General features: G+C 40.5%; 1 protein-coding gene and 1 pseudogene across 1 annotated transcript; both read left to right on the top strand.

Annotated features, from left to right (window-relative positions):
* Positions 1 to 3567: 3567 nt before the first annotated feature.
* Positions 3568 to 7009, top strand: LOC139938318 (very long chain fatty acid elongase 6 pseudogene; annotated as a pseudogene).
* Positions 7010 to 16391: 9382 nt separating this feature from the next.
* Positions 16392 to 19889, top strand: LOC139939103 (large ribosomal subunit protein P2-like). The gene is made up of 3 exons (XM_071934839.1): positions 16392 to 16522; positions 18670 to 18842; positions 19556 to 19889. Exons 2-3 carry the CDS (start codon positions 18671 to 18673, stop codon positions 19717 to 19719), a joined length of 336 nt encoding a protein of 111 aa, XP_071790940.1. The 5' UTR covers positions 16392 to 16522; position 18670; the 3' UTR covers positions 19720 to 19889.
* The last annotated feature ends 1284 nt before the right edge of the window (positions 19890 to 21173 follow it).

The raw sequence follows: 21173 nt of genomic DNA, 5'->3' as shown, positions 1-21173 counted from the left end.
CGTACTTACGCGCCATTACCTGTGTAGAAAATAAAATTGTTCGCCATGGACGCGGTAAAAATTTCACGTTCGAAAGGCGACGCGCAAAAATGAACACGGGAGATAGGCCTTTGACGCGCTAAATGTCACGTGCTGACGGCAAAAAGTCACGTGCTGACGGCAACGCACAGAAAATGTACACGGGAGATAGGCAATGGCAGCCCCCATGCCAGAACCTGCGTATTTACGCGCGGCCGATCTAGTTATTCTATTCTATATCTATGGTTCGTACACGTTTCTTGCTCACGTGCGCGGTGGGCGGAGCTTAGTGGAAAGTCGGAACGGTCCATTGGACACAAGTTTAGAAACTAGAGAGTCGTATTGGGTAAAAATGTGATGACGTCAGGCGGGAAAGTGGTCATTATACAAAGTTTAGTTCATTGTACAAAGTATAGTTCAAGATCAAAGAATAGTTTGCCAAACTTTTATGGAGGTAATGTTGTTCGCTTCTGGTTTGAAGTAGGCTCCTATATGCCCAACCGATAAGGATTACGGTGTGTCTGGTCTGCAGCTGCGGTGGCAATTGAACCCAAGTTTAAACCAGTGTGTCGTATTGAATACTAATGTGTTTTTAATTCATGGTAACCCCAGTATCACTAATCACGTGATTGAGATATTGTCTTTATATGAGGATTTAGTCTGTGTTTGTTTCTTGTGTAAACATTATGCAACCATCTCCCCATAATTAGTAAAGACGCCCACAAAAGCCTGCAAAACTAGCAAATATTGCAGTGTATTAAAATATGCACGCAGATTGTTTTTTGCAATGTTGCAATTTTCTTAAGTCACTTAGTGCAAAACAAACCTATTTAATATCACACAAAATGCAATCTGGAGTTCCAGATGCGCAGCCCCAACCAATTAGTTCGGCCAACTGTGACGAGCAGCACACCAGAAAATCTCATTAATATAATATGCAAATTGTTTGTATTCATGTCATTAATTTATTTTTTTTGTCAGGCAACATTTAGTGCATGATTTTGCAAAAAGCGCACAAAAACAGGCAGCCGTTAAAGATGCTATGTCAGATTTTTGGCCGATTTGACCCACAGATTTTGATAATTCAATAGGTATTTTGATGGGGGTCGAGAAAGTTACAAGCTTTCATTTGAGCCATTGCTCGAAAAAGTCCGCCAATTATTAGTAGCAGTGAAATAAAGTGCTCAAAATTAGTTTTTGTCGGGATCCTGACAATATATCACGTGACCAATTCTTATGTGTTTTATAAGAAACGTTTTAAATTTTTGTCATGGTTCCTGCCCATTAAAAGTAAAAGTTAGAGCGGGTGATACTCTTTGAAATACCATTCCCTCAAAAGAAATCTATTTTTTAATGTTTTGGGCCAAAAATCTGACATAGCAGCTTTAAATCTTCTAAAAGATGTACCATCCTTGTTTCCAAAATAAAATAAAATGTTGAACTATTCTATTATTGTTTTCCTTTATAAACAAACCCTTCAACAGTTAAAATAGTAAATAGCTGTTGATTGAATGATGAGGCCCTTTATCGGGAGTTAGGCCCTACACAAAATTGTTGGTATGTCCAGCGTGACAAAATTCCGATCCGTGTTTTAGGGACGAGCGACGACAGACAGCTTGCGTTGTTTACCTTTATGTACGTTGACATTAAATTCCCCGCACAAGTAGTTGTTGTGCTTTTGAAATTAAAGGCACTGTATACGTTTGGTAATTGTCAAAGACCAGTGTTCTCACTTGGTGTACCCCATCATAATCATAGAATAACAAGCCTGTGAAAATTTGGGCTCAATCGGTCATTGAAGTTGCAAGAAAATGATGACTGATAAAACACCCTTGTTGGACGAATTTGTGTGCTTTCAGATAGGAATAAAAGACTTCTAGCTAGAAGTCTTTTATTATTTTAGTGAGAAATTACTACTTTCTCTAGCCTTGCTCAAGGCAGTCGCATTATTCGCTCCGAAAAGACGCTGCTGTAAACCCACCCGTATACACTGTGCGTGGTGCGTGCGATCACACCGCATGACCCACCCGTATATACACTGTCACATCGTACGACTACTGTGCACACAAGTCATCTGCACTCGTACCACTAACCGCATGCGGAGGCCGACGCATGCGGATAGTGTTACGGGGCATCGTACGGGGGCATCGTGTCGTGCGATGTTACGCACAGTGAATACGGGTGGGTTTTTATACAGCGGCGGTCTTTTTTCGGAGTGAATAATTCGACTGCCTTGAGCAAGGCTATACTTTCTTAAAAACTACGTTACTTCAGAGATAGTCGTTTCCCACAATGTTTTATACCATCAACAGCTCTCCAATGATCGTTACCAAGTCAGTTTTTAAATTAATATTTGTTTTGAGTAATTACCAAGTAGTTCGTCAAGCTGAGTCTCATCATGGTCTCATACCATACTCGAAGCGATCCGAACAATATTGATGTATGCAATTTGGACCGTACTTGTTCTAGTTAACTAATTACATCTTTTTGTTTGTTGAGTCATCCAGGATTGATATTTATAAACCCTACATTTTGAATTGATACATAATTATTTTAAAAGTGCAGGCTGGGCGCCTATAAATTGAAGCATCGTTATGTTTTCCTATGTTCTTTTTTAATTTTCTCTCTCCCTATCTCCGAATCTTCTAATCATGACATGATGACACCATAGTGTTATCAACACCTTGTTATCCACTTCATCAATGCTATAAATAATTTTGTGAAATATTGCTGTCGGCGAATGGCCAATGAACCTCAAAGCTTATGTTAACGAATGGCATGTTTCTGTCGCCACGGGGGTGGGGGGGGGGGGGGTATCGGATCGGGAACTCCGGCCGTGCAAGTGCCCTGCCGCAAGGACCAATTTTATAAAGACTGACACTTGCTAAGCACATAAAAGTCTTGCTTAGCAGAAAAAGTTTACAAGCCAAAATTACATGGGTGACTGGTGGCCTACTCAATATTTGCTTAGCAAAGATGTCAAGCAGATAACAGCTTTATGAAATTTGACACAGGTCGCGACCGTGTCCCGACCGTGCCCATCATAGCTATAGCTCAGCTGATGGCAATTTCTCCATCATGATCATACAATTTCTTGCCCCCGGCACAAGAGTAACTATATCATCCTTGGGGAATTTGTCCACAGTATTTGCTCCTCCGTTGTTTTATTTATGATAGTGTTCAATTTTTCTGCAAAATCGGTTCCTGTTTCCATTGATGTAATAACACACGTTGTACTGTGATACGAGCGCTAAAGCGTCATCACTTGGACCGATTCATTATAGAAAATAGGGGGTGTCAATAATATGTGTGAGTTTATCCATGTTGTGTTTTGGCGCAAAGTGAACACGTTGATTTTTTCCCGCCTTGTATTATACAGACTGAATAATGGCAGTTATCAGGGACTTCCATGTGGCAGTGATGCGTTACATTTACTCTGGATTGATTTTCTTTTGGGAATCAAAACCTCCCGTGACAACAAACCCTTTTGTCAAGGTGACCTTTTACCCCTTTATAGCTGAGATGCAAACACTACGAGCATAGAGAGCACGGCTACGAGAATGTGTATGCGTTGCTCTCTGGTCTCCACACTAAACATACACATCACGGTTTGTGTACAGTCGCTCTTAGTCCCCATAGAGGCAGGTCCTTTCTCTTTGGTCCACAGCACTCCGGACTGCCAGCCTGGGCTTTAGCCATTTTATAAGAAAACCACTTAAATTTTTTTCATGGTTTTCGATTGTTGTGAGAGCGTCTGCTTTATAGTTGAATTTCCAGGAGTTTATTTCAGCAAGTCACCGCCAGTTCTTGTTGTTGGTCAATCCACGTGCGAGTTTCGAAAGGGCGTGTCAGCATATACAATATTGAGAAGTTGTGTGTGTGATGTGAACAAGTCTGTGCAATCAGAGCAGCCCAGAAACACAACCGGTGAGGAATCAAAACAGTGCTAGAGTGTTATAAACCATTGATGCCGGTTGTGATCATTTTGTGTAATCGAGATTGTGTGTTGTTGTTGCTGTGTTTGAGACCATCCTTGCAGCCAGAAAAAACAAACAGTTGATCATTTCATGAAATATGCTAGACCATATTGACCCCGTGTTCCAACAAGCCGTGTTCCCCTTTGAGGAGGATTTCGACCACCGACCATGGGTCAAGATAATGGAGACCCACTGGAAAGATTCCATCTACTTCAGCATCGTCTACGTGATAGTCATCTTCGGTCTCCAGTGGTACATGAAAGACAGACCGAAGTGGGACCTGCGCCGACCCCTTGTCCTCTGGTCCCTGGTGCTGGCCATCTTCAGTAACGTGTGCGCCTTCCGACTGTGGCAGGAAATCTTCCTCTACAAGAACATGTACGGCTGGAGGGCCACCATGTGCGAGGCGGTGCCGGGTTACTCCGGGGTGAACGGCTTCTGGTCCCTGCTCTTTGTCTTCTCCAAACTCCCCGAGCTCGGAGATACCCTATTCATCGTGCTACGCAAGCAAAAGCTCATCTTCCTCCACTGGTACCACCATGTCACCGTCATGATCTACTCATGGTATAGCTACCCTCTCCTCGTCGCTCCGGGTAGGTACTTCATCTTGGTGAACTGCTCCGTGCATGCCATCATGTACACCTACTACGCGCTCAAGGCATCTCGCATGGTCCGTATCCCACGTTTCATCAACGTCTGCATCACCTTCGTACAGATGTCCCAGATGATCGTGGGTTGTATAGTCAACTACCTAGCCTACCACTACCGCTCGAACGGGGAGCCATGCTCCACCACGGACCGCAATCTCCTGGTAGCACTCCTGATGTATTCCAGTTACTTCCTCCTCTTCGCCCATTATTTCTACCAGGCGTACTTCGCCCGCAAGCCGTCGCCGAAGCCCACCGGGGGGAAGGAAAGCAACGGCGTCAAGCAGCACTCCAATGGGGTGCATACCAACGGTGTCGCGTACTCTAACGGTGTCAAAACGAGCAGGGCGAACAACGTAAAGGTTGATTGAGTGAATCTTTCAATGTACTTTTGTTTCTTTTAACTTTACAGTTCAGACTCAAAAAAATGGAATATGCACAGAAATGCATGTGGTTTTGCGGGTTCATGATCGACGGTATTGAACAATATTTTTTTCACAAAGTTGTACAGCTCGGAAATTACTTTGGGAAAGTTACCGTATTCTGCCACCATGTTGGGAAATAAAATTAAATATAGTGTCTAAATTTACTCAAATGAGAAGTGAAACAGTGTGGTGGCAGGATACGATAAGTTTGCCATTATTTTTAGTATTGTGTCCTAAGAAACGTTAAAAAAAAATCATGGTTCCTGACCATTAAAAGTAAAAGTTTAACTTTTTTCGTTAGTGCGGGTGATACTCTTTGAAATACCATTCACTCAAAAAAATCAATTTTTTAATGTTTGGGGCCAAAAGTCTGACATAGCATCTTTGTCTATAATAAATTTGTGCCAAATAGTCATATTATAGTTTGTACACAAGCCTTCACAAATCCCGCCGACGTGATGTATACTGCAATAACATAAAACCATTTTGTTTTTATTTAGAAATGAATAGATGAATAATAATTGTTGCTTTGGAATTGCCAAAATTGTAATGTTGAAACTGCAGCAGAGGTATTGTCCGTAGCGGTTTATTGTTTGTGTATTATACATTTTTTTCCCAGTTCAACATTACAATATATAGTGCAGGGTTTGAAACAGTTGCCAATACAAATTTTCGGTGGAAGGATCTTGGTGCTTACATGATGACCCAATGTCATAAACCTGCTTATGCAACAACTCTCTGCTAAGCAGAAATGATAGGAATACCAGTCACAAATGGTTCTTAACATGGTATAGTCTGTTAAGCATTTCTTTTGTTGTGCTTAGCATTTTTTGTGCTTATAAGCAGCTCTATGAAAGTGGGCGCTGGACTCTTTAAGAAATGTATGCATTGAACCCTATTGGTGTAGGGAGTAATTGTTTTTAGTTGTTTATTATAAAACAGTACCTATGAAGTGATTATATTTACGAAAACCGAAACACTTGAAACCAATATTCACACAATTCTGAGAAAGTGAAACATCTTGTAGTTTCTACTTGTCTTTGAAGAATTGTTCTTGGAATGTTTTGTGAGCTTCCTTTCTAACTGTAAATACACGGACGGGATTGTTTGATTTTCTGGGTTGTTTAAAATATTATAGATCTGTCTGGCCGAATTTTAGATGCATTTATTTTATTGTCTTAAAAATGATATAAATATCCTGCATTGTGCCTTATGCACGAAAACAAACCAGACAGCTTTTAGTGTGTGGTGTGACAATTTTGTATTCAGTACTTTTAAGTACTTTATAAGCAGCTCTATGAAAGTGGGCCCTGGACTCTTCAAGAAATGTATGCACTGAACCCTATTGGTGTAGGGAGTAATTGTTTTTAGTTGTTTATTATAAAACAGTACCTATGAAGTGATTATAGTTACGAAAACCGAAACACTTGAAACCAATATTCACACAATTCTGAGAAAAGTGAAACATCTTGTAGTTTCTACTTGTCTTTGAAGAATTGTTCTTGGAATGTTTTGTGAGCATCCTTTCTAACTGTAAATACACGGACGGCATTGTTTGATTTTCTGGGTTGTTTAATATATTATAGATCTGTCTGGCCGAATTTTAGATGCATTTATTTTATTGTCTTAAAAATGATATAAATATCCTGCATTGTGCCTTATGCACGAAAACAAACCAGACAGCTTTAAGTGTGTGGTGTGACAATTTTGTATTCAGTACTTTTAAGCCAGCATACCGAACGAGATCTGGGAAAGAACACCTTGGTGCCATATTTTTTACAAAAGGGTAAATACCTTTCTATTGTTCATTAACAAACCGCGCTTGTTGGCATGGACGGCATTCATGTTAGCAAAACACTCAATCGTGTTGTTAACAGAATGCTTTAACAAAACTCAATGTTTTCTGCAAACTTTCAACTCAATAAAAAAATATCTCCAATGATTGGTTGCTTTGTTTCCAACAAGTCAATTCTATGTTTTAATATATTTTGTGTAGCATTGTTTGAAGCTTTGTAATATCGGTGGGCAAAAACTTTGGATGTGAAGTTTCAAAAGAAATGTCTATAAAACCGCCGTTTTTAATGTCCATTATAGACTCGTGGCTAGATCACCGCTTGCATCAACGCCATACACCGCCGCTGGCTGTGGCTGCTTCGCTAGCCATTTTGAGATTACAAATTGCATTTAAATTGCATATCCACAGGGTTTGGCTGCGGCGCCATTTTGAGATTAAAATTGCAGGGCAAAAATAAAATAATGCGTCAGAACACCTCTTTTAATAGTGGATTGCTTCAGGCGCTCTAAGGGGAGGGGAGGGGTTGGGGGGGCATTGAATCACAAAATGGCACAAAAATAATAGCTGTATGGGGCTATATGTCTACAGTGGTAATGAAATTAGGTGAATGGGGTACATACATAGCAACAGCCACAGCTGCCAATGCGGTCGTAACGTGTACTTTGGTTTTCTCATAAATATTCGCTCTCCAAACATATTGCTGCAGCATGACGGAGGTTAACAAACTTTCATCCCTTTGTAAACAAGATCACGAACTGAGCAAAAGGGCTGTCAGTGTGTATTGCCACTATGGCAACAAGTACAGACTAACAAACGCAAGTGATGAATCTGCGGGCGCGGCACTATCATTGACTGGACTTTGATTCCAATCGAATTATAGACCAGTCATAAGCTTTCCCTATACATGTATATAGGACTATCCTGCAACCACATTTTCAACAAATGTTTACGAAAAGGGATAAATCATTTTGAGTAAATTAGATGCTTTCTGTTGTACAGGGAAACCAACTCCTCACCCACAGAAACGGACAAAAATGCAAAGAAACTTGTGGCCTGTGTTATTGTTGTCCTCTTATTAAAGGAACACGTTGCCTTGGATCGGAAGAGTTGGTCTATTAAAAGCGTTTGAAACCGTTTGTTATGAAAAGCATATGGTTAGAACATGGAGGATCCTCCATGGTTAGAAAGATCCACACACAAGTATCACTCGAAATTGCACGGTTTTCCTTTTACGTCGCGAACTATCACGGTTGGCCATTTATGGGAGTCAAAATTTTGACTCGCATAAATGGCCGACCGTATATTTGTGTAGATCATTGTATTCTACTCGTACAATACCTTTCTAACCATATACATTTTACAACAAACGGTTATAACAGAACGCTTTTCAAAGACCAACTCGACCGATCCAAGGCAACGTGTTCCTTTAATAAAGAAACTGGACACTATTGGTAATTGTCAAAAACAAGTGTTTCTATCACAACATATGCATAAAATAACAAACCTGTGAAAATTTTGAGCTCAATTGGTGGTCGAAGTTGGGAGAAAAAAACACCATTGTTACACGAACCTGTGTGTTTTCAAAATGCTTGATTTTGAGACTTTGAAATCTAATTCTGAGGTATCGAAATCAAATTCGTGGTAAATTACTTCTTTCTCAAAAACTACGTTACTTCAGAGACAGCTCCCCATTACTTGTTACCAAGTAAGGTTTTATGCTAATAATTATTTCGAGTAATTACCAATAGTGTCCACTGTCTTTAAGTGTTCTGTAAAGAAATTAATTACGTTGTGTTGGAAATTTTACATTCCCCCTTCAACACTTGCTGACTGCTGTCTCCCTGTTTGTCAGATATTAGATCTTTGATGCATGTGTCTGGATTACATGCAATTCTATATAAAGCATTTTTCTTTAACTCGTAAGTCGAAGGTCCAAAGGCGATTATCAATTTGTCGTCCCTTGCGATGTAGTAGAGCCCTCGCCCTATGGCCACAGTGTGCACGTCAGAACTCTGTTGATTAATATATTAATTAGCTAGCAATTACGAATACGCCATTGCTGTGTTCTGTTTTGTTTTTGTTTTTATTCTCCCAGTGCATTCAAAGTGAGTCACTTTGAGATAATTAGCCAAGCCCCCCTTTCGTTTTATAATCAGCAGTCGTCATCGCTTCTGACGCCAAGAATCATGACAAAAAAAAACATGGCGGCATTTCGTTTGCCGAGCGAACCAATATTACTATACGGCCGTGTTGTGCACTGACGAGTTCAGCATCACGTCTATGGCCATTGACAGCCTGTTAGTATGCTCCCAACTTCGATGACCAATTTGAGTAAAATATTTCACAAATCTGAATATTTTATGCATAATGTCGGGATACACCATCCTACCTCCATGGATACACCAAGTTAGAATACTGACCTTTTAAAATTAAAGGTGTTCGGCGTGCCTTAACAATGTTTGAGAAGATTTCTCTTTTAAGTTGTCTTGTCACACGAAGTGCAATTTGTAAAATTATTTTACAAATCGTGCTAAAATAAAACAAGGGACCCCTTCTGCATAGCTCGCAAGTAAAACGGGCTCACGTCGAATCCGTGTCCCCTAGGGATGTTTATCATAATAAAACAATCATGTTTAGCCTTGACTTTTCAATGTGTTCGGAATAGGGCCTTTTGATGGGTGCTGATTTTGAACACGGACGCATTTACTGTATCTTATTGTGCTGTGTCTGGAAATATTGGTGTGTGTGAATAGATAGATAAATTCGCCAAGGTACGGTCCTTTGTGTGGCTGCGAAAATGGCTTTTTTGTATGGCTTGATTATGATTTGAGGCATTGCATGGTGATGTATCAATATATTGCGGAAACGCCATGTGTGTATCGATTTGCAACGGAGTAGATTTTTAAGGAAACTGGCTTGATTGATACACAAATCTAAAGGTATTTTACATGACATGACTCGTAGAGCTGACAATAGTCGCATACAATACATTTTTCATGTTGTGTGTGACCAAAACATCCATTATTAACACATGGAGCAACAAACCTGCGAACGTTTTTTGGGGCCCAAAGGCATTTGGCAAAGGCTGGGCAAATGATTAATACCTTGGACGTGAAATGGAATGTGCCCATTATTTTTTTGAACAAGTACGTTACACTATAAACCTTATGTGTATTTATTTTACCAATCGCTGTTTGAATAAGCCCAACACAAAGTTTGCCATTATATAACGTGGCTCTTTGCACCCAGTGTGGTGCAACAATGTTAAGGTGAACAAACTTTCAACAAACATATGGAGGTAAAAAAAAAGGTTAAACCCAACCTTGTTCCAAGCGGTGTACGATCTCGCCGCGCCTTTTTTTCGCTCTTTCCCTGAATGCCTTGCTCGATCGAACTCCATAAATTATGGCTTTAAAGGAACACGTTGCCTTGGATCGGACGAGTTGGTCAAAACAAAAGCGTCTGTAACCGTTTTTTATATAATGCATATGGTTGGGAAGATGTTTTAAAAGTAGAATACAATGATCCACACAAGTTTGCCTCGAAATTGCGTGGTTTTCCTTCTACTGTGCGAACTAACACGGTCGGCCATTTATGGGAGTCAAAATTTTGACCCCCATAAATGGCCGACGTGTTGGTCGACGAGGTAAAAGGAAAACCACGCAATTTCGAGGCATGTTTGTGTGGATCATTGTATTCTACTTTTGCAACATCTTCCTACCCATATGCATTTTATAAAAAACGGTTACAAACGCTTTTCAAAGACCAACTCGACCGATCCAAGGCAACGTGTTCCTTTAATTGGATATTTGAATTAGTTCTGCAGTTTATCTATTCTCTGTGATAAATTACGCAAGTGCGCTGTCAAAAGACACACCGAGTCAACGAGCTACACTCTCAGTTCGTTTTAAAAAATCTAACTGTATGTGCAGTTTGGGTGACCATGTAAAAATGTGTGTATTGGATATGCGTCAAAAGACATGCATTTAAGGCACTGGACACTATAATTGTTATTTACTCTAAATAATTGTTAGCATAAAAACCTTTGGTAACGAGCAATAGAGTTGTTGTTGGTGATGAGTATAAATCATTGTGAGAAATGGACCCTCTGATAGGTCCTAACGTAGTTTTTTAAGAGACAGATTAAAAAAAATTCATTTTAATAATTTTAAAATACTATAATAGTAAACGCCCGACAAGCACCTACACGCCCTCGAATGTCTGTAGACAAACTTGCATGTTTTAATAGTCACTTTTGGTGAGACAATCAGCGTTGATTTTCAGTGCTTCCCTTCCAGGGGTAAGTGACGAGAGGTATTATACGGTACGACCTGTCCAAGGTTACGAGGTTGGATAAAACCCTTGATCCATTGATAAAACCGTACTTGAGAAAAAAATGGAGCCCTTGTGATTGTGGGAGACCTTAGGTGAAACCACGGAGGTCTATTTCCTTCCTCCTGAAACTGAAACCATGATGTTGCATTATATACCGGCTTTACCAATACACTATTATGTCAAGGTAAATTAAACTGCACCGCTGAAACTACATTTTTGTCTGCTTCGAAATTGAAACCTCTGTCTCTCTGGGCCACTCACACGGGGCAATTTACATGCAACCAGTTCCAGGCAATCTCCACGACTCAACCATTCACATTTGAATGCTCACATTATTAATCTCGGGAAACGTATTAGACATTGTTTGAAAATTTACCCATGGGCTACCAAAGCTGTCCTGTACCATGCACTGCAGTTGGTTGCTTCAAAATTTCCTGTAAAAAGTTGTCTCGTGTGACAATGCCTTTATAGGCCCATGTCACCCGACAGGGTAACCAGTTCCAGGCCAACTCCACGAAAAAAGGGCACTCCATTTTGAATATTCTCAATGTTATTTTTCTTGATGGGAATCGTATGAGACATTGTTGAAAACTACCCATGTGCTACCAAAGTTGCCATGTAAGCTGTACATTTTTGGTTGCCTCAAAAAGTTCTCCAAAAAGGCCTTCAAAAGTTCGTGTATGTAGAAGTTGTCCCGTGTGACAAGGGAGGGTGTAAACGATCCACTTAGTATGTCCTATGTTTGGAAAGGAGTTATGCACCGTCATGGAGGTGTATAAAAGGTATTATTTCATTCCTGTATGGTAGTCATGGAGATCGAGTGGCTCCATTACAATGTAGAAAGTTCGACGAACCTTTATTTCTTCTTCTCCTATAATAATATATGATTTGAAGCAGTGCATTGTGAAGTATCAATATTTTTTGGCGGTAACACCGAGTGTGTGTCTGCTTGCAAGGTAGACTGAGTTTGTTCTTTAGAGAACTGTCTTTCTATATTCTACTATACCGCATAGAAGATATATCGAATTGTTCGGGAGACTTTACACTATAGTTCTGAAAAGAATTGTCCTGCTTTTTAACTAGTATACCTGCCGTCGATTTCACAAAACTCTTCCTAACTTAGGGTTAATCTTATGACTTAGGACGAGTCCCAACCCTGCCGTCGATTTCACCACATTTTCGTCAAATGTTTAAGAAAAGGGATACATAATTTTGAGTATGCTATCTGTGGTACAGGGAAACCAAAATCAGCTGAAGTATTTTATTAGTTGCATATCAGCTGAAGTATTTTATTATTTGAGTGAGAAATGCCCTTCTATCAACAGCTCTCCATTGCTCGTTACCAAGTAGGTTTTATGCTAACAAATAGTTCGAGTATAAAATTGCCATTAGTGCACAACTCCACATGGAGCGCCAAATGAAGCTGTATATTGGTGTAGTGTGTGTGTTCTACTCGACCTGTTTCTCCACGGTGACCATTAATAGTGTTCGATTCCCATGACTATTACAACTGCCCCATTACATTAAGCAATTTTGATTAAGTCTGTGAGTACATATACACATACCATTACTCAGTATGATATAGGTTCTTATTGACTCAAAACGGTTGCCTAGTGACGACCCAACAACTGCACACAATAATAAGATGGAATGGTGCTTTAATTATGTTTATTCGCTTGTCAATGATTTCCACATGTATATAAGTAAATATCGATTACAATAAGTATATGGCAATGTGCTGTGTTGGCCTGGCATAATGGTCAACGCAAATGTATGAAAGTAAGACCAATTGAACCCGCTTTGCAAACTTGGCGATTTATTTCATCTTAATTTGTATACTTGTATTTCAATAGAGGACGGATGATACAAAAATAAGATAGCAGTGCCAGGAGTACAACGAGCTAAAAGCAACACCTGTACCATTTGGATCGAGTGATACTAAAAACAAGTGTTCATAATTATTGCAGGCCGCCATATTGAGTTTATCATTCAACCTTTTATTTTATTCTTAATTCTTTTGAAAATGCAATGTTACGAGCAGAGGCCGCCAAGGGAAACGCATTAAACACAGATGTGCCCCTCCCCCTGCGCATGTAAGAGGGAATTTTATTTTATTTTTAATTTAATGTTGAACAGCTGTTGCACTGCAAAATGAATGCTCAGCTGCCATTTGCAGTTCGAAAATTCAAATTTTGTGGGGACTCACATTGGTGCCATGATTAGAATTCGTGTCCATTATCTGACGCATGGATAGACCGTGCATGAAGTGATTGTTTTTGTACACTAGGACTATAGTCCTCATTAATTGGCGTGAATCAAGAGCTTGCATATAATTTTAATTAAATGTTGGGCATTTTTACGACAACAAACCTGAAACAATAGGCCTCTAGTACTTGCTTTGGCTAATAATAGTGTTGTAAACGCAGAGAAAGGACCGATAAACACATTTATTGCTGGGTTTAAAGGTGACGACGGAGAAGCACAAAATCACAAGAGCTTCAATATTCGTTCGATTTGTTTGGGGTAAAACCGCTCAAAGTCTAATTTGGGCCAAATTCCATGGGTCTACATGGCTCGATTAGCCCATCACTCAGAGATTCCCGATGTGAGCCATACATGTTAACCCGGGTGTGGTGACAAGACAGTTTGTCTGCATTTCAGTATAAAAAAAGGTCCTTGCTCTCAAAGTCCATAAACTGTCATATACTGTATTAACAAAATGAAGGGTCGTGACTCCACTCGGCACCAAGTACTGTTTTTTTTTTTTTGCATTTGGCAAAAAGTTTGTCCCAGTACGTTTTTATTTGCTTTTCATTGTAGGTTTACATTCCTTTCATTTTTGGGTGAGGCTTTGTAATGCTCATGTCACGACTGGGGCAACGAACTTTGTACAAGCTTTGAATTTGATAAACGATTTCATGGGACTACCTGCTCACACAAAACCCTCAAACAAAAAAACACGAAAGTGACATCAAATCCCACGCACGGAAAGGACTGTCCCGTTCTCTCACCATTGCAAACAAAATATTTATTATTGTGTGTTTTGTGTTCACCAACAATACGCAATTTAGGTTTATTATCAGATGTTAGTGAATGACTATTAGGCTTATATACAATGTAGTAAGATGTCTTCGTTATCAGAAAATAATGTTTGAATATTACTACCTAAAAGATTGAACTATTAATCAGGACCCGATTTCAAAGAGCTTTTTAACAGAGAAAACATTACTCTAGTCTGCTGAGCAAATTGAGCAGGAAGGCACATTCATTGTTTTGAATCTTCAGGATCTTCAGAAATTATACTGCATGAAAACGCTTTGGAGGGCTTTCTAAAAACACAGTTTTGTGTGGAGTAACATTGTATGCATGGGCGTCAATCAGGGGGGGGGGGGGGACAGGGGGACATGTCCCCCCCACCTTTTGGAGGGTGGGGGACACAATATCAAATGTCCCCCCCCCCACCTTTTTGACCACCTTTATCATGAAGCCCAAGTTTTGCCCTGTGTAAGACGAAACCCGGTGTCCCTATATATGGGCATTAATCCTGTGGGCAAAGGATGACACAATTTTTTGAAGGGTGGGGGGGACACTATATCAAATGTCCCCCCTCAAAATTGGCCCTAGATTGCATCACAGAGCATCTAAAATCCAAAATTTCCTCGGGCCCTTAATCGGGCCCGCACCTCACGACGTAAAGGCTTCCCACACGCATGGTCCATCGTTGACAGATTTGCACCTCCCCCTGAAAGAGTGGAAGGAACGTGAACCCCCACCCCATTTTCGAAGTGTGGGGGACACAGTATCAACTGTTCCCCGTGTCTTTTGACCACCTTTATCATGAAACTCATGTTTTGCACTGTGGAACTGTGGAGCGCTGGAACACAATATTCCCATTGTTCTGTTTCGTTTGCCATTTGGCCGCTAAATGGCCTAAAGATTGCACCACAGAGCATCTAAAAATACAAAATTTTCCCGGGCCCTTAAGCGGGCCCGGACCCATGCCGTAAAGGTTTCGCATTCGAGTGCTCACTCTTTGGAAGATTTGTCCCCTAAAATTCGTGTCATAGATCAACACCTGGACATGCTGTTAACCAAAAAGATTCTACTGCTGCTCACATTTTACAGATGTTCTGTTCCATTCTGTATGCCTCTTATTGGCCTTTGATTGCACCATCACAGAGCATCTAGAATGCAAAATTTTCCCGAGCCCTTAGGCCCGGACCCAAGGCCGTAAAAGGCTTCGCGTTCCGCTTTATAGCCAGGCTCCATCTTTAATACCCACCAGGGATGAACTGCCGTCTGAGCATTAGAATGCAGAAACAATATGGATATTATACGAAGATATAATTGAGTTGTTTTTTAGGTACAATAACCATGATAGCAAAAATAGGTGCATCATAGCTTGAAATAGGCATTAAATCTGAGAGGGGGAACATCACCCCTCAGACTCCATAGATTGCACCAGAGAGCATCTACGGACTAAAACATTCCCGGGGCCCTAAAGCGGGCCCCGAACCCCACGCCGTAAATGATATGTCCCCCCCACCATTCAAGACGGATTGACGCCCCTGATTGTATGGTTCTGCAGCTCTATGATTTGGGATTCCCGGGTCCTCGTGTGTAGCTCTTTGGATGGGACAATTATTAGCATTAGATTGTTTTCACAATCTTAAGCCATCTTGTGCCACAGCTTTGACACCCTGCCTTGAAAATTGCATATTATGACCAATGTCGGTTCAATGCCGGCCCAATGGTGGCCGTTACCAAATTAGTATTGGCACAAACAAAAAATTGTACCATTATTTGCCAAAATGGTGTGCCGCCAAAAATACAGTAGACAGATGTCAGAAAGTAAAACTTTCATTATCAGACGAAAATTCAACCAGCATTTAAACTCGTAAGTTTTTATTAATAAAATAAAAATGCAAAAAGTATATCAAATATATTAAATTTAAATGAAATTACTTTGCAATAAAAAAGTCCATTACAATAAAGTGTAGTTGTCCATGTTAGGCCGTGTCCTAAACGACGACTTCGGCTACAGCTACGTCTAGATCAGCGCGTCTACCAGTGTTGAAGAATAGCAGACGCGCGCGATCTAGCCGTAGCTGTAGCCGAAGTCGTCGTTTCGGACACGGCCTAAGTATTAAATCCATTGGTAGACTATGCACTATAGAGGGCGCCATTGATGGCGCAGAATGCCGCCCCTGATAAATCGGGAGAGAAATCCAGCAGTGACCCAGCGTGACCTCTATCTTTCTCTCAAGAAATTTTGCAGATTTAACGGAAGGCGAGCACTTCGTTTCGTGTCTAAAAAGACTTAAAGTAGGTTATTTAAACGAATTATGTGCACAAAATAATCATTGATTGTAACATTAATCTATTATTTATGCCAAAAACCCACTGAAATTTCATGTTGTGTACAATTTAGGTACGAAAAAGTATGATTTTATGTTGTATTGTTGTAGTCGGTGAAAATGGCAATTTCTTCGTGTAGAAGAAATGGTCGGATACCCTGACGTTTACCTAAGTTATAAATCAAATTTGTCGACTGCACGTGTTCCATTGAGGCAAGGCTCCATGCTAAAACACATTGCGCGTCGTGTACAAAGTGTAAACCACCATGTCCCCGGCGCCGTAAAACTCGGTCAAACCATGGTCAAACTTTAAAAAAATCCTTGGAAAACTTTCTGTACCCTGTCACCCTTTTCTCACTCATTTTCACCAAGAAAAATGAACATCTCATTTTGAGTATTAAATTGGATACTATTTTATTTCATAAATCATTTCATAATCATTCATATTCATATAATGATAATCTTGCCAAAAAAATGTTCACTCATTTTGGAACAGTTTCCGTATGGCGCCATCACTTTTTCATTTGAAATAAAATAATATAGTATATAATTTACCTGATTGATATATCCCTTTTTGTAAAAATGAGTGAAAAAGTGGTGACGCCATACGGAAAGTTATCCCTCATTTTTACTAAAAAAGGGTTTTTACGAAGAAAAAAAAAGGAATAGACCCGACCCCCAATGAGGTGTCAAATTGAATGTCTCCAATCCAAGAGACCTAGCCTATCCAGCAGCTACCCCTAGAACTATTTCGGTTTCGTCCGGCTATCGTCTCCCGTAACCTCATAGACGACCATCTGTCACGCGTTTAACGACCCATGGTTCAATGAATCTTTGAATCAGAAATCTCTCTTTTTTTTTTTTTTTTATCTCGCCAAAATTAGGCTCTGAGTGTCCTTTGATATATCAATGTGTAAGGGTGCGACCAGAGAATCCACTCCGCAATCTCAAAAATTGTTAAAAAAAATGATAAATTCTTACCGTAATTTCGGATTCCCCATCTACTGTACGTGTTACTACTCTGCCAACAATTTTGAAAATTACCGACCTCATTTTGCGAGAATGCGTCACGAGAGGGCGGGTGCGATCTGTGATTTGTGTACAAAACATACACGGAACCACGAAGCTCGCACAGGGTACCAGTATGTACACGGCAGTGTACCATTGAACCATGGGTCGTTAAACGCGTGACAGATGGTCGTCTATGAGGTTACGGGAGACGATAGCCTAATCAGGTGTCGTTTAAAATTTAGCGAATCCCTGGTGCTTCGGATGTGTTGACAAATATTCTTTTGAAAAGTTAGGTAGTTATTTTAATTAAGAAAGTTGTTGATCAAATATCTAATTGTAATTCTAACAACCATTACTATTTTTTAAGTTGAAAAGGGCTCAAATGCTATTTTTTGTGTGTAAACTGTAAATTGTACTGATATAAAGTACAGCATGGCAAGACAAGAGGGCACATCCACTGTTTGTATGTAGAAGAGAGCTTGTGTTCCGTGATGATTAGATAAACAACACCATCTTTCGGCTGATTTGCTGTGATTATTAAATTATCCTTTCTGAGAACACATCAGCAATACTTCATCATTTAAAGGGTGTGCCTAAGAATCTATCACAGGCTTATGGTTTACACTTTGTACACGACGCGCAATGTGTTTTAGCATGGAGCCTTGCCTCAATGGAATACGCACCAAGCCATTTTTCCTTAATAAAGAGCACCCTATATGAGGAAATTGTAAATTTGTTAACGGTGCATTTCAAGGGCACCAAGGCAATGACATGGGGGGGGGCATTGAGGCAACTGTCTTTGTTGCCTTCGAGGAGCATCAGACCTGCATTTTTTTTAGGCACTTGAAATTTCTGCCATCTCCAGGCCTGATGGTTCACGGAAGCACTGAAGGCTATTGCCTACATGCCCCCTGGTCGTTGCATTTGTGCCCTTGAAATGGTCCAGTAGAAGCTAACAGTTTCCCCATAGGGTGCCAATAACCAAGGAGAAAATTCCTTCGTGCCCTTGCCCTTGTCAAAACAAAGCATACAGGCCTGGTTCTCAACAAATAAAAAGCAAAGGTATTTTGTGATAAATTGAAAACATTTCTGTTGCTGTTTCAGAATGCGTTACGTGGCCGCTTATCTCTTGGCTGCCCTCGGTGGCAACGCCTCTCCATCAGCCAGTGACATCAAGAAGATTCTGGACAGTGTGGGTATTGAGGCTGATGATGCTCTTCTGAACAAGGTCATCAAGGAACTCTCCGGCAAGGACATCGAAGAGGTCATCGCTGATGGTTGGTTTAACTTTATCTGAGTTGTATTAGTCACTCGTATTACTTTTGGGAAAAAATAATGTTAGGCCAGACTCTGGTCGATCATTGGAAAGTCGATGGGAAAATTTTGAAAGGGCACCAAGGCCAATACCAAGGGCAACAGAGGGCATGGCCTTCGTTTCTGATCCTGCGTATATTTCCAGGCCTGAAAAATAATGTTAGGCCAGACTGGCAAACGCCCATCAACAAAATACATGTAGATACTCTCCTAAAAACCTTGTGTTCTGTGATGATTAGATAAACAACACCATCTTTCGGCTGATTTGCCTTGATTATTAACTTATCCTTTCTGAGAACACAGGGATGTTACTGATGTAGATATTTTTTCATAAAGGTTTGTTTGATTTAAGAAAGCTGCAGATTTCATGGTTATATGTTATATGGAATGACTGACAAATAACAAATGCTCAGCTCGAAGAGTTTTGCAACATTGTCATCATTGTGAACTTTTTTATTTTGTTAACAGAAAAATACCTTTTATAATGCCCCAAATTGGAGAGTATGGCTTTTAAAACCAAAACTATGTAAGCTGGCCTAGTGCTCACAAGCTTTCACGCTCTCAAGATTCATGCTTTGAGCTTACAGTTTAGTTTCTTTGTAAACAGCCTATCACAGACCTGGCATTATCTTTGTGGTAATTAGTATGATTATTTTTTGTCTTTTTTCATTCCCAGGACAATCCAAGCTAGCCTCTGTACCCACTGGCGGGGTCGCCGCAGCAGGAGGCGGCGGTGGCGCAGCAGCCGACAAAGGAGAAGCAGCTGCAGAAAAGGAGGAGGCGAAAGTGGAAGAGGAGGAAGAATCTGATGACGATATGGGCTTCGGTCTCTTTGACTAGACAGGCCCATCACTGCTACATCACGCTGCCTGCACCTGCCGTTTACCACAAATTAAATTGGTGTTCATCTTCGTCGATCCATGTCGAGTTTTACATATGATGTTCATCAATCATATGTACACGCATTTTTTGTGTGGGAAGCGGCATGTTTTGTTTTAAGTGGATAAAAACCCTACAAACATTCAATTTAAACGTTGAAAAAAACAGTTAAAAGAAGCCCTGGTTCTGATTGGTCTCCCGTAGTGGGACGCTGGTCAGGGCTGATGGGTACTTTTTATCATGGTTGCAAGTGTGGCATTACATCAAAAGTGATACAAAAATAAAGCAAAAATCAGTGGTTGGTTTTTATAAAAAGAAAAAAAATGACTTGTGTGATTTGTTTGTCCTTGAGTTTATTTTTTTTGTTTTCCCTTCTTTTGATTGTTAATTTTTTTTAAGTTGCTCTTTGGCTTGGAATTAGCAAGTGGATCTGTAGAATCTTCTGAGCCGAATGTCATAAAGCAAAGCTGTTCACTAGAAATTCTGCTTAGCAACGTTCTTGGCTAGGGAAGAAATGACTGGGATACCAGTCGCAGAAATAGTGGTGTCCTGGCTGGCAACCTATTTTTGTGAAGCATAATTTGTTGTGCTAAGCATGGTTTTGTGCTTGCAGGCTTTATGAAGTTGGGCCCAGCAGGATTTCTCTTTGTTGATGTGAACAAGACAAATCTTAACACTCTGTGAAAGCCTGAGAAATTTACAGGTCTGATACATGAGGCAACTTCCTACATGTCCTTGGTGCCTCTGAAATGTTTCAGTAGAAATTTAAATTTCCCTCATGATCAGGTAACCTTATGTGAGGAAAAAGTGCATCCCTAATAGGAGACTTGAGTATCGGGTGGGTAAAAAATCCAAAACATTTTATAAGGATGACAGTTAATAGTTTTTGCCGACTTTGATGCCAATGACTAAGGATTAGGAATTGTCGTGTCTGAAGGTAGAAATAATCGAGATTAAGTGAAGAGATCAAAGCTGTCCATATAGAGCAAGTTCGAGTGGGCAGGCACATTTAGTTGACCTGTGGTTTACTACTGACAAGCAATGTACTTGCGCTGCGCAGTGATGCACTCGCTTGAAGACTCGTTTGGAAGTCTAGTCAACCTTCCGCCTTTTCGCTATAGTGTCACTGATTCCTCTCTGCGCTTTACACATGTTAGAATGGAACATGCTGTTGGGAGTTGGGACCAGTGAAGAAACCATGGGCTCGAGGCTGGTTCCAAATGGTCGACCACAGTAGTCAACCAATGGTCGACCAGCCTGGGTTCGAGTGCAAATGGTCAACCTTTAGAAACCATTGTGCACACTCGAACTTGCTCATAGTGGCCACAATGTTCACCCCATGTGACACCCCATGTTCTGACAACCCGGCCTATGGGTGCATTTGTTTAGCTTCCCAGTGTCTACCTCGCGGTGCT

The sequence above is a fragment of the Asterias amurensis genome, chromosome 6 (assembly GCF_032118995.1).
Source record: "Asterias amurensis chromosome 6, ASM3211899v1".
Lineage (NCBI taxonomy): Eukaryota > Metazoa > Echinodermata > Asteroidea > Forcipulatida > Asteriidae > Asterias > Asterias amurensis.
This window is presented reverse-complemented; position numbering and strand designations above follow the sequence as displayed.